Consider the following 16,435-nt stretch of genomic DNA (forward strand, 5'->3'; position numbering starts at 1 on the left):
AATTCATTTTGATTTGCTTTTTTTAATATGGCAAGAGATAAGGGTCTATTATTCTTCTGCATAAGGACATCCAGTTTTCCCAGCAGCATTTTTGAAAAGACTGTCCTTTCCCCCAAGGTATGTTCTTGGCACTTTTGTCAAAACTGAGTTCACTGTAAATGCATGGATATCTGGGTTTATTATTCTGTTCCTTTTGTCTGTGTGTCTGCTTTTATGCCATTAACACACTGTTTTGGTTACCATAGTTTTGTAGTATAGCTGGAAGTCAGATAACATAATACCTCTAACTTTGTTCTTTTTGTTCATGATGGCTTCTGCTATTCTGGGTCTTTTGGGGTTCCATATAAATTTTAGGATTATTTTTTCTTTTTCTGTGAAGAATGTCATTGGTATCTTAATAAAGATAAAGTTACAGATCAAACTCCTTGTTCTACCCTGTCCCAATTTCTCACTACTGCATTTGACTTACGTTAAAAAAAAAAAAATTCTGCTGAGTGCAGTGACTCACACCTATGATCCCAACATTTTGGGAGGTCCAATCAGGAAGACTGCTTGAGGCCAGGAGTTCAAGACCAGCCTGGCCAGCATTGTCTCTATTAAAATTACAAAAACTAGCTAGGTGTGGTGGTACATTCTTGCAGTCCCAGATAGTAGGGAGGCTGAGGCATGAGAACTGCTTGAACCTAGGAGGCAGAGGTTGCAGTGAGCTGAGATTGTGATCCTGCACTCCAGCCTGGGCAATAGGGAGAGACTCTATCTCAAATAATTAATAATAATAATGATGATAATAATTCCACAGTGTAGTAGTTATGCATAGATTAATATTTATTCCTCAAAACAACCTACTGAGATTGCCGCCATCATAATATTAATTTTCCAGATGAGAAAATAAAAACATAGTGAGTTTTTTAGTTTTGTTTTTCCCAACTTGCCAAAGTTACTTAGTTGGTAAAGAATCAGCCTTAGATTTGACCCAGGCAGCTGACCTCTGGGATCTATGCCCTGAAGATGACACAACATTGCCCAGAAACTGGGAATTTCTAAAGGTGAAATTCAAAATGTTAATGACAAATTCCTTTTCTCAAACACCTCCAATTCTTACATTGAGCAGCCAAACAGGACATATCTCTGAGACAAATTTAGCCCAAAGGCCAACAGTATGATATCTCTGGTCTATTTATTTCTTCCGTTCTACAGATAAGAAAATGTATGCCAGGAGAACTCCACCTGTGCTTAAGTTCCTCATCTGAGAAGGCCTTCTCTCTGTTACTTCCTGTGTTTCCCATTCCTTAAAGAACAAGTTAGGCCCAAGTCCAATGGAAGGATCCCTAAACATTTTTTTATATCTGTCTTTGATGTGTACATATGTTCATTTCTTATCCTACAGTCATTTTATTATAGTATTTCACATTTGTTAGGTAGGTAGTATAATGCATTTATGAGGTTCCGAATTATTATTAATTGACTTATTACTAGATTGTTACAAATAAGTTGGTAGGAGGGAAAGGAAAACCTGTAAAAGCATTACATTTCTATGGAGCTCTGTTTAAATATAGGAAAAACTCTTATTAATGTAAACAGGAGTCCACATTCTGACCTGATGTGTCATCAACTTAATAATGATAGAGTGAATTAGGCAATGCCAGAGTAATGTTCCTTAGCTCATCACAACAGACTAAAACAAATACACTACTTGAAACCCCAGTCTTGTCCAGCTTTATCCAGACTACAGTGCAAGTGATGTTATATAACCTCACTAATCAATTAATTGGTTTCCCAACCTGAAAGTAAATAAAAGCTTATGTGAAGAATGACCAGAAAACAAAAAGTGAATTATCATTGTTATTTTTAAAAATCACAAAAAATTGAAAGCAGAAGTACAAGAACCTAGGAAGTTCTCAAGATAGAGAATGTACACAGATAAAAGCTTAAGGCAGCTTGAACTCAGGAAACAGGCATTTCTCCACCTGCGAGGTTGGAAAGTTCATCCATTTATTACTATCCAAATGAAATCTTTCCAGCAGGGTCAAAAGGGCCTTTATTTTGACATTTAATTCACTAAGGATGTATTTCCTCCCTTAGGATGCAAAATACGTCTCACATGCTTTTTCATTAATTGCCTTCATTTTTCAAGTTCCTTGCCTGATTTATAGTCAATTAAAAGCACCCTCAAAAGCCATGACTCATGTGTGTTAAGTACAAATATGATTAATGCGATTCCACACACTCCATCGAGGACCTGGCTGCTAACCAAGGTCAGTGTCATGGTGACATGACCAAGCAACGTCTTGGTGAAAGACACTCACGGAGAGCGTGGAAAGCTAAGAGTGAAGGGTCATGGACAATCTGGCACTAGATCCATCCAAATCAAAGAAAAAGCTAATTCTTCTATAATACAGAGAAAAGATGAACTGGGCTATGAGCAGCAACAAATATGCAGCAGCAATTCTCACTATCTCATCCGGGTTGATAAAAGCGATGGGAAAATAAAGCGGCAAACTTCCTTGATGTATCACCACCAACATTAAAAAAAAAAAAAAAAAAAAAAAAAAAAACACCTAAGAAACACCACGACAGAGAACTTTGGATAAAAACCAGGGCCCTAAAATCCTGGGTACAAATTTGGACGCCACCGATTACAAGCAGTATGATCTCAGGTTCATTGCTTCACCTAGCTCAGCCTTTAAAGTCCTCACCTGTAAAATAGGCAGATAAGAGTACCTTTCCCCCAAGAGCCGTCGTGAGGCTCAAGATGGCCCTCAACACACTAGGGAGCACACAGTAAACGTCAGTCATTAAGGACAGGGAGGCCACAAGGGCCCACACTCACAGAAGCTTGCATGCCGACATACGTTTCTAATACAGTTAGGCTTTGTGGCCCCACCCAAATCTCATCTTCAATTGTAATCCCCATAGTCCCCACATGTCAAGGAAGCCATCATGGGAGGTCACTGAATCATGGAGGTGGTTTCCCCCATGCTGCTCTCATTATAGTGAGTGACTTCTCATGAGAACTGATGGTTTTATAAAGGGTTCTTCCCCCTTATCTCGGCACTTTTCCTTCCTGCCTTTTTGTGAAGAAGGTGCCTTGCTTTCTCTTTGCCTTCAACCATAACTGTAAGTTTTCTAAGGCTTCCCCAGCCATACTGAACTGTGAGTCAATTGAACCTCTTTCCTTTATACATTACCCAGTCTCAGGTAGTTCTTTATAGCAGTATAAAAACAGACTAATAAGAGCCCAGTCTGGCCAACATGGTTAAACGCCGTGTCTACTAAAACTATAAAAAATTAGCCAGGCATGGTGACGCGTGCCTGTAGTCCCAGCTACTCAGGAGGCTGAGGCAGGAGAATTGCTTGAAACCAGGAGGCAGAGGAGGTTGCAGTGAGCCAATATCATGCCACTGCACTCCAGCCTGGGTAACAGAATGAGACTCCATCTCAAAAAAGCAAAAACAGACTAATAAAGTAAATTTGTACCAGTAAATTTGTACCAGTAGAGTCAGGTGCTGCTATAAGGATGCCCAAAAATGAGAAAGCAACTTTGGAACTGGGTAACAGGCAGAGGCTAGAACAGTGTGGAGGGCTCAGAGGAAGACAGGAAGAGGTGGGAAAGTTTGGCACTTCCTAGGGACTTATAAAATAGCTTTGACCAAAATACTGACAGGAATATGGACAATGAAGTCCAGGCTGATATGGTCTCAGATGGAGATGAGGACTTTTTGGGAACTGGAATAGAGGTGATTCTTGCTTTGCTTTAGCAGAGACTGGCGGCAATTTGCCCCTGCCCTAGGGATGCGCAGAACTTTGAACTTGAGAGAGGCAACTGAGGGTATCTGGCAGAAGAAATTTCTAAGCAGCGAAGCATTCAAGCATGACATGGGTGCTCTTAAAAGCATTCAGCTTTATGTATTCACAAAAAGATGACTTGAAATTGGAACTTATGTTTAAAAGGGAAGCAGAGCATAAATGTTTGGAAAAATTGCAGCCTGAAGATGCGAAAGAAAAGAAAAAAAAACTTTCTGAGGAGAAACTCAAGCCAGCTGCAGAAATTTGCATAAGTAACATGGAGCCAAATGTTAATCGCCAAGACAATGGTGGCAGGGGGGTGGTAAGAGGGAGATGTCTCCAGGCCATGTTAGATGTCTTCAAGGCAGGCCCTCCTATCACCAAGGCCTGAGTCCTAGGAGGAAAAAATGGTCTCATGTGCTAGGCCCAGGGCTTTGCCACTTTGTAGTTTTGGGACTTGGTGCCCTGTATTTCAGCCCATGGTTAAAGGGGATCAAAATGTAGTTTAGGCTACTGCTTCAGAGGGTGTGTGCCTCAAGCCTTGTTAGATAACACATGTGTTGGGCCTACAGGTGCACAAAAGTCAAGAACTAAGGTGTAGGAACCTCCACCTAGACTTCAGAGGATGTATGGAAACACCTGGATGTTCAGGTAGAAGTTTGCTGCAGGGGCAGAGCCCTCATGGAGAACTTCTGTCAGGGCAGCGCAGAAGGGAAATGTGGGACTGAGGCCCTCACACAGAGTCCTCACTGGGGCACTGCCTAGTGGAGTTGTAAGAAAAGGGCCACCATCCTCCAGACCCCAGAATGGTAGATCCACCGACAGCTTGCACTGTGCTTCTGGAAAATCCATAGACACTCAATGCCAGCCCATGAAACCAGCTGAGAGGGAGGCTGTACCCTGCAAAGTCACAGGGGTGGAGCTGCCCAAGACTGTGGGAACCAACGTCTTACCTCAGCGTGACCTGGATGTGAGACATGGAGTCAAAGGAGATCATTTCAGAGCTTGAAGATGTGCCTGTTCCTGCTGGATTCTGGACTTGCATGGGGCCTGTAGACACTTTGGTTTGGCCAATTTTTTGCATTTGGAATGAGTGTATTTACTCAATGTTTGTACCTCCACCGTATCCAGGAAGCAACTAACTTGCTTTTGATTTTACAGGCTTGTTGGTGGAAGGGACTTGCCTTGTCTCAGTCAAGATTTTGTACTTGGACTTTTGGGTTACTGATGTAATGAATTAAGGCTTTGAGGAACTGCTGGAAAAATGTGATTGGTTTAGAAATGTGAAAGGGACATGAGATTCAAGAGGAACCAGGGGCAGAATAATAGGGTCTGGCTCTGTGTTACCACCCAAATCTCATCTTGAATTGCAATCCCCTTAATTCCCACAATCCTCACGTGTCATGGGAGAGACCACGTTGAGGTAATTGAATCACGGAGGTGGTTTTCTCCATGCTGTTCTCATGCTAGTGAGTTCTCATGAGAACTGAAAGTTTCATAAGGGGCTCTTCCCCCTTATCTCATCACTTCTCCTTCCTGCCAACTTGTGAAAAATGGGTTTTGCTTCCTCTTTGCCTTCTGCCATGATTGTTAGTTTCCTGAGGCCTTACCTCAGCCATGCTGAATTGTAAGTCAATTAAACCTCTTTTCTTTATAAATTGCCCAGTCTGAGGCAGTTCTTTATAGCAGTATGAAAATAGACTACACAGCTCCTAACAAGCATATGCTTGTCACATTACCTAGAAACACTTACTCTCTTTTGTCAACATTGGCATGTGGTCCTTCATGAAAAAGTCTCCTAAGAACTATCCCTGCCTCTTTGGAAACACTAACATATTAAAATTTCAGAAAAATATCAGAAAAGTCAAGACTAAAAAGGGTGCCATCAACCTAATGCCTTAGATCAATGGTTTCCACAAAAGTGAGGTAAATAAGAATGTTTTCTATATTTGTCACAAAGCAAAATTTACTCAAAGAACTGACTTTTCTTCTGTAACTAGTCTTTACTCTTTTTATGTTTGTTTTTGATGCCAGGTGACCTTTTAAAAGAAAAGCCTGGCAAAAGTAAATAACGGTAGTATTTTTCCCTCCCTTCATTTACTTATATTTTTACAATTCATATCCAGGCTTAGCAACATTTCTTTAAAATATACTCTCATCAATCCAAAATTTAAAAAAATTACTAGTCCATGAAGTTCAAATGCACTGGAATCATGGCTTTTGTTGCTTCTTCATCTCTTCATATTTTTAATGGCCAGCATGATTTTTCTTCAAAATTTCAGATGGCCATTATAAGAAAAGTGGATCTAGCTAAGGTCTATGAATAAAAGTAAAGATAATTAATAACAATAGTAACAGCAATAAGAATGACAATAATGCTCAGCAGCTTCCATTTATTTGTGACTATGTTCTAAGCATGTTTGCCATTAGTTGATGCATCAGCTCTAGAAGCAGGGGCTGCCATTATTCTTCTTACAGAGATGAGATAAATCAAACTTGGAGGATTCAAATAACTCACTCATGGCCACAGAGCTAATATATGACTGTGTGCACATTTGAACTCTAGTTGATATGAGTTTAAAACTCTGTGATCTTAACCACTGTATTACAATCATTTGAAGGAAGCAACTGGAGCCCATCATCACTAGAACCATCAGTAGGTGCGGTCCCTCCCTAGAGTTTCTAACAGGGCACAGGGAGAGAAGTTTCTAGTGTTTCTAGGAAGTTAATTCTGTTCAGTGGGAAGATTTCTCTGATAAGGAGAGCAGGACATAGTCACAGGTGCATGACCTTGCTCTCCTGCTTAAACTGACCAACTTCATCCTATGTAGGCCCTGGTTGTTCTGAGACTGGCTCTTTTGTAGTCTATTTCTGTCTCTATGTCTCTTTCTGACATAGGCAGCATCATTTCGTTAGGCTTTGTACAGACTGTGATCATGCAACAATACCTATGTGTTCCTCTATGTTTGCTAGCCTCCTTCACAGTTAGGTTGGCTGTATGACTACATCTTATAATAGGATGTGAGCAGAAATGATACATGGCCACTTTGGGGCTGAGGTAGGTAAGTATCTGCAGTGACCTCCCCATACTCTTTCTTATCCCCCTGTCTGCCAGCTCAGTGATAAAAGCTAGAAGCTACAAGACAGCAGGACCAGGTTGAAAGTAGCCAGGGACATCAAGTTCCTTCATAGAGGGCAACCACTGGGAGGATATTTACCCAGGAGAGCAGCCCAACTGCATCCACACGATCTGAGTGAGAAATAAACTTTCACTGTGTTAAGTCATTGGGGTTGTTTGACCCCATGGCTTAGCTGAGCCTGCTCTGGTTAATGTAGGTTCTTTACTAAACATGTGAGGCAAGTTGTATTGTAGGTAAACTTAGCTGCTGTGATTTCTGTCTGTTTATCTATGTGTCTGTGTTGGCATGTAGGTGGCCTAAGAGAAGTGACCCATAAAGAATGAACAAGGGTAAAAAAAAAAAGTACAGTTCTAATAATGGCTAGGTGGCCAATGGGGATCTCCTTTCTGGACACCAAAGGCTGGACTCATCCCCTACTAATAGAGGCCAGAGGTCAAGGGTATGGCTTCTACTAATGAGCTCAATGATCACATATTCCTCCATTTTCTGGAAAAATAATCTGTCTGAGCTGATGGTAGCAAAGCAAAATATTCTGTTTCATAATTTTGCAGAACGTAGGACAGTCAGGTCTTATCACTTGGAATCTTCCCAACTCAGCTAGGTGGCTGGTCAGTTGTTCAAGACAGTTCCTCTTCTAAGACTGGGGATTTTCTGTGCCAGGTGTCAAGATGTAACCAGGGTTGCTGTCCAATTCTGGAGGTACCAAGATGTCAGCTCCCAGAATCACACAATTGTCATGTTTGGGGAAAAGCAAGAGTTACCATGCTGGGCAATTAGAGGGAGCTGTGGGCGCCTGGCCTCTAGAAAATCCCTCCCATAAACTTTTTACAGATTCCTTTCTGAGTTCAAAGACCTTAAATGGATGCCTGCTTTCTGAGTTGTTGCCTTCTAAGCTGACTTCTCCTTTTTTCTTGTACTTCTCATTGAAAAATGGGAAGAATCACATTTTCCTAGATAAACTTTCAAGACTGAGATGAAGTCAAGAAAGTTTTACCCAAGTTATCATGAGTTGGGGGCTTTATATTATTCTCTGAAAGATGCAACAAAGAGCCCCCCGGTTATGTGAGAAGAAATAGCTGAATGCTATGTTTTGATCCCAGCAGCTTGTTGAAAAATGGCTTTTTTAAGACGAAAGCAAGTCTAGTTAGTGGAAAGGAAAGTAGAATAAAGAGTGATTCAGATGTGAACGAAATAAAAGGCTTTAGAACAACTGAGAGAAAGATGTATCAGAGATAACAGTGAATAAAATATTAGGGAAATAAAAGGAGTGGAGGTGACCATTAGTAACAGTTAAAGTAGAAAAAGATAAGTCATTGAAAATTGAGGAGGAAGATGAAAAAGGATGAAAGGAAATATTACTGTCTGAACAAAGGTAGCAGGAAGCCATCCACAGAATAAACATTCCCCATAACCTGCTAAAAGCTGAACACAGAATTGGATGTATACTAGTCCAGGGTAGGGGTAGATATACTATGTCTGTCAGGCAAAGAGACAGCACTTTCACACAACTTTAAAGAAGAGTGAAGAGAATAGACATAAATTGATTCACTATGCTATGCTTACACCCTCTGCAACACAAAAGTTCCCAATGATTCATAACCAAAGCTCTTAAATATTGCAAAGATAAAGGAATATAAAGTTCAAATGTCATGAGCAGGGCACAAGATGATGCTACTAGTTTTCTTATTGTGTACAACATTGACCTATATTCATATGACACTAAAATATCCCTAACCATTTCCTGGATCTTTGGTATGCAATGATCCAGGAAACGGTAATCTAAGCATTTTGAACGTTTTGGTTCTGTTTGGTTCTTCTCATTTTTCATTCAGATTTAGCCTTGTGCCAGGAGAGTCTTCAATTCGATAGCATATACAAGTCATTGGTTTCTTAATTAACCACATTTTTCAGAGATAGAAGGGTTTTGTTTTGCATTGTAAGAAATACATGAAATAATCTGAGAATGAGAGAGATAGAGATCGAGAGAGAGAAAGAGAGGGAGAGAGGTAGAGAGACCAGCTTAAAATATTGGTTGGTTAGGTATAAAAGTTCATTCAACATGTGGGGCTTTTTACTTCCACTTGCAAGAGGAATAAAGCAAAGCACTGCTCGTACTTGTGGAAATCCAGATTTTCCTAAGTTATTTTCCATAGGGATTCTCAGGACTATGACAAACTTCTTCCTCATTTAGCCACAATTAACCTTACCTGTAGTCTCTACACTCGTAATATGTTCATTGCTTTGAGATGAACTTGGCAGTCCCTAACCAGATCTGTTCTGTATTCTTTGTTACTCTAGTAATATACATGGACATATGGTTTCACTGAGAGGGACTAATCAAATTTTGCTGACCCAACAATTCATACACAAGCATAAAAATTTAAATGTCCTCAATTCTCGTATCACTGACTCTTTCTAAATGTGTTATCATCGATAATCAACCTAGTCCCATTTAGCGTTTACTAGCTTACCCAGAACCAACAACCATAACCCACTTAATTACTTAGGAGATTAAAGCACACACACACACACACACACACACACACACACACACACACACACACCTGTGATATTGGAATGTACAGTATGGCCTACTTTAAATGAAAAAAAAGATCCCCCAAAGTATGATTGTTTCCAGCTTCTCAGCAGTGAATTAAAAGCTGTTTGGTATCATGAAGATTACAGAAGCAATCATATTTATAGGTCTACTTTGCATACCAACTCTATTAATTTCCATACTCAGGGTGGCTTCGTATTTCCAAGCATGTTAACATAGATGCCATTTGGGATAATCACTTGGGAAAAATAATAAAAGTAAGATAGAGGAAGAGAGGAGAGGAGAGCCAGAAAAACGGTTCTCACAAATCAAGTTCTGTTTGAAATATATTGATTTGGATAAATACAAAAATGAAAAGACAAATGAGGGTTTCTGATGGCCTGACCCAGGAGTCACACTCAGAGATCAAATTAGCAGGAAATCACACATTGGAATTCACTTATTGTGCCAGCCCTGCACCTTGTCATTACAGACTCTAATTATTGAAATGATTTCATTGGCGTGATTTTAACAGGAGGTGCACGGGCTTCACCTTGGACAGCTCCCCTGATGCCCAGCAGTGCATCTTCTTTATTGCATTCCTTTTGACTCTTAGAGTGTGTCCCAGCCTCACCGAATAATCCAGTCAAGTGTGTGGTTTTCTTTCTTCATTTCTTTCCTTTAAAATTCCCAGTCACATAGTATAGGACTGAAGGAACTTAGCTAGTGTGGAAAGCAAACCTGAGGCAATAAGGGCCAATGTGGAATCACCTTCCTTGAAAAGACCTTGGAGAATCTGATCAGTTTATCTTATTTTACTCTTTTTTTTTTTTTTTTTTTTTTTTTTTGAGACTATCTCACTCTGTCACCCAGTCACCCAGGCTAGAGCGCAGTGGTATGATCTCGACTCACTGCATCCTCCACCTCCCAGGTTCAAGTGATTCTCCTACTTAAGCCTCCCGAGTAGCTGGAATTACAGGCATGTGCCACCATGCCCAGCTAAGTTTTGTGTATTTAGTAGAGACGGGTTGCCCAGGCTGGTCTCAAACTCCTGACCTCAAGCCATCCATCTTCCCTGGCCTCCCAAAGTGCTGGGATTACAGGCACTAGCCATCATGCCCAGCTGCATCTGATCAGTTTAGATCAATTGTTTCCATATTCTTCATTTCCAATCAGTAAGCAAGGCACTCAAGAGCCCACAATTAAATGGCTGTTTGTGTACCATCAAATTTAAATTATACTGTGCTAAAACTGTACTTGTTATGCATTTAGCAATGTACCCGATTACTTCTTAAAGACAAAATAATATAATATTGACATTAAAAATAGCAAGAGATCATAACCACAGATATGAGGGATGCATATTTTAAATAAATTAATTGGAATTTGAGAGGATTTGAATTTAATCCATAGAATAATTAGTGGAGGTTTAGAATCTTTTTAAAGACCATCTTATTAGTTCTAAGAATAAGAGTTTTTGATTCTTATGTCTAAAAATCCCCAGAAGCCAATGCCATGTTCTTACCATTATTTTGATCTAATACTATGTATGAGGAACTATAGGTAGAACAGCAATTGGCAAGAAGGCAATGATTTTGCTCTTGGGGTCTGCCCAGGGGAAATGAATTTCATTTCCTTTGCACAGTGCAGAACTCTCATTGGAGGCTGACAGCACCCTTTTCAGGGAGCAGTCTGGAAATACTCACTGATGATAAAACACTAAAAAGAGATGTGTATCACCCTATTAAAACCTCTAAGTTGGCCAGGCCCTAATTCAAGAACTTCCACATGGGTCAAGCAGTGACATAAGAAAAATAATCAGAAAACACTTAGTTTAGGAAATACCACATCCTAAGGCACATTCATAAACACTAGTAAATTCAAATACGAGAATAGTCTAAAAGCATCTTCGAGTGTCATTGCTTACAGTTTAGAATTGACTGGTCCTCAATGAATTCAGCTGGCTGATTGATATGGAACACTTTCTGCTGAAATCCAGGAGTGCAGTCCAAATCTTCTGCAGATGTTAGCAGCTGCACCTGAGGAAATCAAAGCCATCAATATTTTAATAGCGGCTTATGTGTTTGCCCTGCTAACTTTCACCAAATCTACAACTTTTAGAAATAAGCTGAGGTTCTGATTTCATTTCCCAAATGAAGAGGTAAGTTGATACTTTTCCAGTGGCTGCCAACAATTCATTTTGGCACTGAAATTTGGAGAACACGCAAATGGGAACAGCTGCTGCAGTTTCCATTAAGTTGCTGTTAAAGAAATAACTTCGTCAGATTTTTACACCTGCTACGATTCTCACCATGGTTTCCATGTGTGAAATTATGTTACAGAAACTGTCAATTTTCCATGATGCCTAAGCTAAAACCAACTTCATTTTTATACAAGCAAAGAAGCACTGTCATCTCTGAAGGGGAGAACAGAGAAAATGAAACTATTCTGTTGGAATTTACTTCTAAAAGGAATCCAGGGCCTGTTAAACCTTCACTGTGGTCCAATATGGTGGCCATGAGCCACCAGTGGCTACTGAGTACTTTAAAAGTTGTAGGTCTGACATTGACATGTTGTAAGTATAAAATGCAAATTGGATTTCAATGTCTAAATAAGGAAAAGAATGTAAAATGGTTAATAATTTTATATTAATTACATGTTGAAATGACATTTTACATATGGAGCTAAACATGTTTTATTAAAATTAATTCTACCAGTTTCTTATTCCTTTTTTACATTTGGCTACTAGGAAACTTAAAATTTACAATTGCTTTCAAAGGTGCAGTTTTGTCTTTGCAGATGCTTGAGACACTTCATCTAATGGTCAAAAAGTTAGGTTATATGATTTGGAAAATAATGTATGGAATATATGTGATTCACTCCAGGGCATAGTGTAACTTAGTGAAATAAGAAACTGTCTTAAGGTTTAGTAGGCAAAGACTATAAGCTCATAAAAGCAGGGATTATCTCCTCCCCACCACCAACCACCATTTCTACTGAGCATCTACCACACACACTGGGACAGAGAAGAGGCTCCATGACACTTAACAAATGAAAGGTACCATTTTTGAGCCCTTATTATTTGGCCATCACTGTGCTAAACTCATCATATGCATAAGCTATGAAATATGTACAATTATAAGGTATATTTTACAGAAGATGTACCTGAAATTCTAGAAAGATTAACAAGCTTCTCCAAGATCATACAGTTAGAATGGGTGGAGTCCATACCTGAATCTAGGTTCAAGTGTCCTGAAAGGCACTTTCTTAGAGAGCCCTGCCCATTCCCCTCAGACCTGCTGTGTCAGTGTGCAAGACTCTGCTTTTTTTGTTCGTTTGTTTTTGGCTGAGATATTCCTTTAAAACTTGTGGAAGTGTAATTTATCTGAGGATGGTGGCAGAAGAGAGTATTTGGAAATTAACATCCTGGGAGCGGCCCTTAACCAATAACTGATGGGGAAAGGTGTGCAAACACCCCAGCTCCCTCACCTCTCTGGTGAGATGACTTGGAGGCATGCATTTTTTCTCCCAGTTCCACCTGGGACTGAGTAGCAATGTCTATCAGAGTACCTGGCTTGATAACTCACATTCATTACCTGCCTTCTCTTCCTTGACTTATTTCCTCATTTCCTATTGGTATTTTTCTATTTTTTTAACTTTAATTTTTTTTGACACTGGATCTTGCTGTGTTGCCCAGGCTGGAGTGCAATCATGGTTCACTGCAGCCTCAAACTCCTGGGCTCAAGCAATAAACCTCCCACCTTAGCCTCCCAAGTAGCTGAGACTACAGTCACTTGCCACCATGCCCAGCTAATTTTTCTATTTTTTTTTTTGTACTGAGGAGGTTTCACTGTGTCACCCAGGCTGCTCTCAAACTCCTGAGCTCAAGTGATCTACCCACCTCAGCCTCTTGTGTGCCAAGATTACAAGCATGAGCCACTGCACCTAGCTAGCATTTTTCTTAAACCAACCTCTGCCATCACTCAAATTGGTTGCACTCAAATCCTCAACTCCATGTCTGTTTCTTAGAAAACAAAACTTCAACATCAGACCTCAAAGTCCTAACTACTGCACACAGAGAGTTGAAGAAAATTCATTATCATCCCTACCAGAGAACTCAAAGGAGTGTCAAAAGGTTGGAAGCTGTGGAACCAGAGCTTCTCTCTAAATACCAGCCCTCTGAAGTGCACTGAACCCCCAAGAAGGAGAGCAAGAATCAATCTCAGGAGGTTCACCATGTGGCTGGCCTGAGCAACATCAGAGAAATTGAAGTGGTGGAGTCATCACCCTGACCAACATCATCGCCCTCAAATCTAAGGGAAAAAAAATGCTGTAGTCTGCCATCTGTACAGTTCTGCTTGTGAATCATGGATTCTCTTGTCTTGAGAGCAGGCTCTGGTTAGATCACCCTGGAAGCAATCATAATGCTGGCATCCCAAGTAGCACATAGACAGAATGCAAATGCAGGAGTCAGAAAAATCTGCTGGTGATTTTGCAAGCAGAAAATCGATAACCTGCCAACATTAATTCAGTTAAATAGCAAATGGTCAAGGGTCACCTCCAAACACCCAGTGCCTACAATTATGCATTAACCTTCTAACTGGCTAATTCTGCTCTCAGCTCCCAGACCAGGAAACTGGATATCCCATAGGAAGTAAGGAAGGTGAAATTTCTCCTGGAATCATGAGCATAAAAAGTCAGGACAGAGAGAAAGCACAGTTAGTGGTGAGAAACAGTACTCCATGGATGACCTGCGTTCTCCATCTTTGTCTATCTGTGGCTCAGTCTCAGATTATTTGGCAAGGTCTATTCAGGATTCCTCTAGAGTTACAACAAATAAATAAATAAACCTTTTTCAGTTGCTGACTCTCAGGGAAGTGGAGAGTGGTAGGAGAACTTCCAAAGGCACAGTTTTATCTTTACAAATTCTTGGGACACTTCACCTACCAGACAAAATTAAAGTTAAATGATTTGTAACATAAAGGTACACAGTATACTCCTAGGCCAGGGGTGACTTAGTGAGGTAAGAACTAGTCAAATCACTCATTCATTCACTCAGTCCTCATGCATCCTTTATTCACTTATTCACAAACACCTACCAGACTCCTGGGATTCAGTGAGGACAGTGCTACACATCCAAAGCGATGATAAAAGGGCTACCCAGAATAAGTAGTCGACAATTGTTAAACATAATTATGGTCTCAAAAAGAAGAGAGGCATTAACAAATCATAATTTAAGTGATTCACCAAGATTAGAATTTAACTTAAAAGGATCATGTAAAAGTTGGGGAGCATGTAAAAGTTGGGGTATAGGGAATTCTAACTTCATCTAGGGTACCAAGGAAAGCAAAACCACAAAAGAGACATTTCTACTGGGATCGCAAAGACGGTTAAGAATTATCACTGGTGATTAGAGAAATGCAAATCGAAACCACACTGAGATATCATCTCACGCCAGTTAGAATGTCAATCATTACAAAATCTGGAGACAACAGATGCTGGAGAGGATGTGGAGAAATAGGAACACTCTTACACAGTTGGTGGGAGTGTAAATTAGTTCAACCATTGTGGAAAACAGTGTGGCGATTTCTCAAGGATCTAGAAATAGAAATTCCATTTGACCCAGCAATCCCATTACTGAGTATATACCCAAAGAACTATAAATCATTCTATTATAAAGACACATGCACCCATATGTTCACTGCAGCCCTATGTACAATACCAAAGACCTGGAACCAACCCAAATGCCCATCAATGGTAGACTGGACAAAGAAAATGTGGTACATACACACCATGGAATACTATGCAGCCGTAAAAAAAATGATGAGTTTGTGTCCTTTGTAGGGACTTGGATGAATCTGGAAACCATCATTCTCAGCAAACTGACACAAGAACAGAAAGCCAAACCCATATGTTCTCACTCATAGGTGGGTGTTGAACAATGAGAACACGTGGACTCAGGGAGAGAAGCATTACACACTGGGGGCAGTTGCGGGGGGTAGGAGAGAGACAGTAGGGGGTGGGGAGGGAAGGGAAGGAGGGGAGGGTTAACATCGGGAGAAATGCCAGATATTGTATGCACCTAAAGTAAAATAAATAAATTTTTTAAAAAAAGAATTATCTGGGTAAAGGGAGAAGAATACAGACTCATCTTTTTAACCAAACCGCTCTTTGCTTACACATGAATTATTGTGTGGCTTTTTGAGTTTCATGTAATACATCACTGAAATTACAAAAATGAATTTAAAAATGACTTCAGGCTAATTCAGGACTTTCCCTGAAGCCAAATATCTTACTAGTCAATAGTGGTAGAATGTTCTCATTACAGCTATTGCCCCTTGATTTCTTAGCAAAATTCAAAACAGCATCTATGCTTGAACTTGCCACCAATATCTACACTTCAATTTTAATCAAACTAAGTTTAGTAATGGAATGTAAAGCATAAAGCAGTACCCCTCATTGCTGTAAGAATTAGTACTTGTATATTACTCCAAAACCAGGAAAGCCCTTTCTCCAATATTATTAGATGTTATATGTATAAAGACATACTTTTCCCCAAACCCTCTATAGGTTTTCCAGAATATTACTCTGAGCATCATTCCAAATGTATCTTCAATGCCATGGTAATAATTATCTTCCTCTATGACTTTTTTTTTCTATTTATGCATCAGTGAGTACCTAATAAATGAGATGTAACCAAGACACCTTGAAAGCACAGCAATAATCAAATTCCATGATTACCAAAAGATTTCTATTATCTAAAAATGACCATGAGCCTACTACAAAGATTCATGTTTCACAAAGACGATAAGCACAGGTCTAAGCCACACTGGTTCAGTGTGAATGTTGCTTACCAGTGGGCTGTCCATGAGCAAGTAGCCTTCTGTGTTTTAGTTTTCTAAGCTAAAAAACAGAAGTCATGGTATCTTTCATGTTATGATAATTAAATGAGTCAATTATTGTAAAGAGCCTT

General features: G+C 39.9%; 1 protein-coding gene across 3 annotated transcripts in view; it reads right to left on the bottom strand.

Moving 5' to 3' along the window:
• Nucleotides 1–16,435, bottom strand: part of CDH13 (cadherin 13) — a 1,266,064-nt gene that overhangs the window by 962,599 nt on the left and 287,030 nt on the right. For all 3 annotated transcript variants that reach the window (XM_074404611.1, XM_074404604.1, XM_003938055.4), the window contains exon 2: nucleotides 11,390–11,501. In XM_074404611.1, coding sequence (XP_074260712.1) covers nucleotides 11,390–11,501 — 112 coding nt within the window. The remainder of the gene's footprint in view (nucleotides 1–11,389; nucleotides 11,502–16,435) is intronic.

This window comes from Saimiri boliviensis, chromosome 1, assembly GCF_048565385.1.
Source record: "Saimiri boliviensis isolate mSaiBol1 chromosome 1, mSaiBol1.pri, whole genome shotgun sequence".
Lineage (NCBI taxonomy): Eukaryota > Metazoa > Chordata > Mammalia > Primates > Cebidae > Saimiri > Saimiri boliviensis.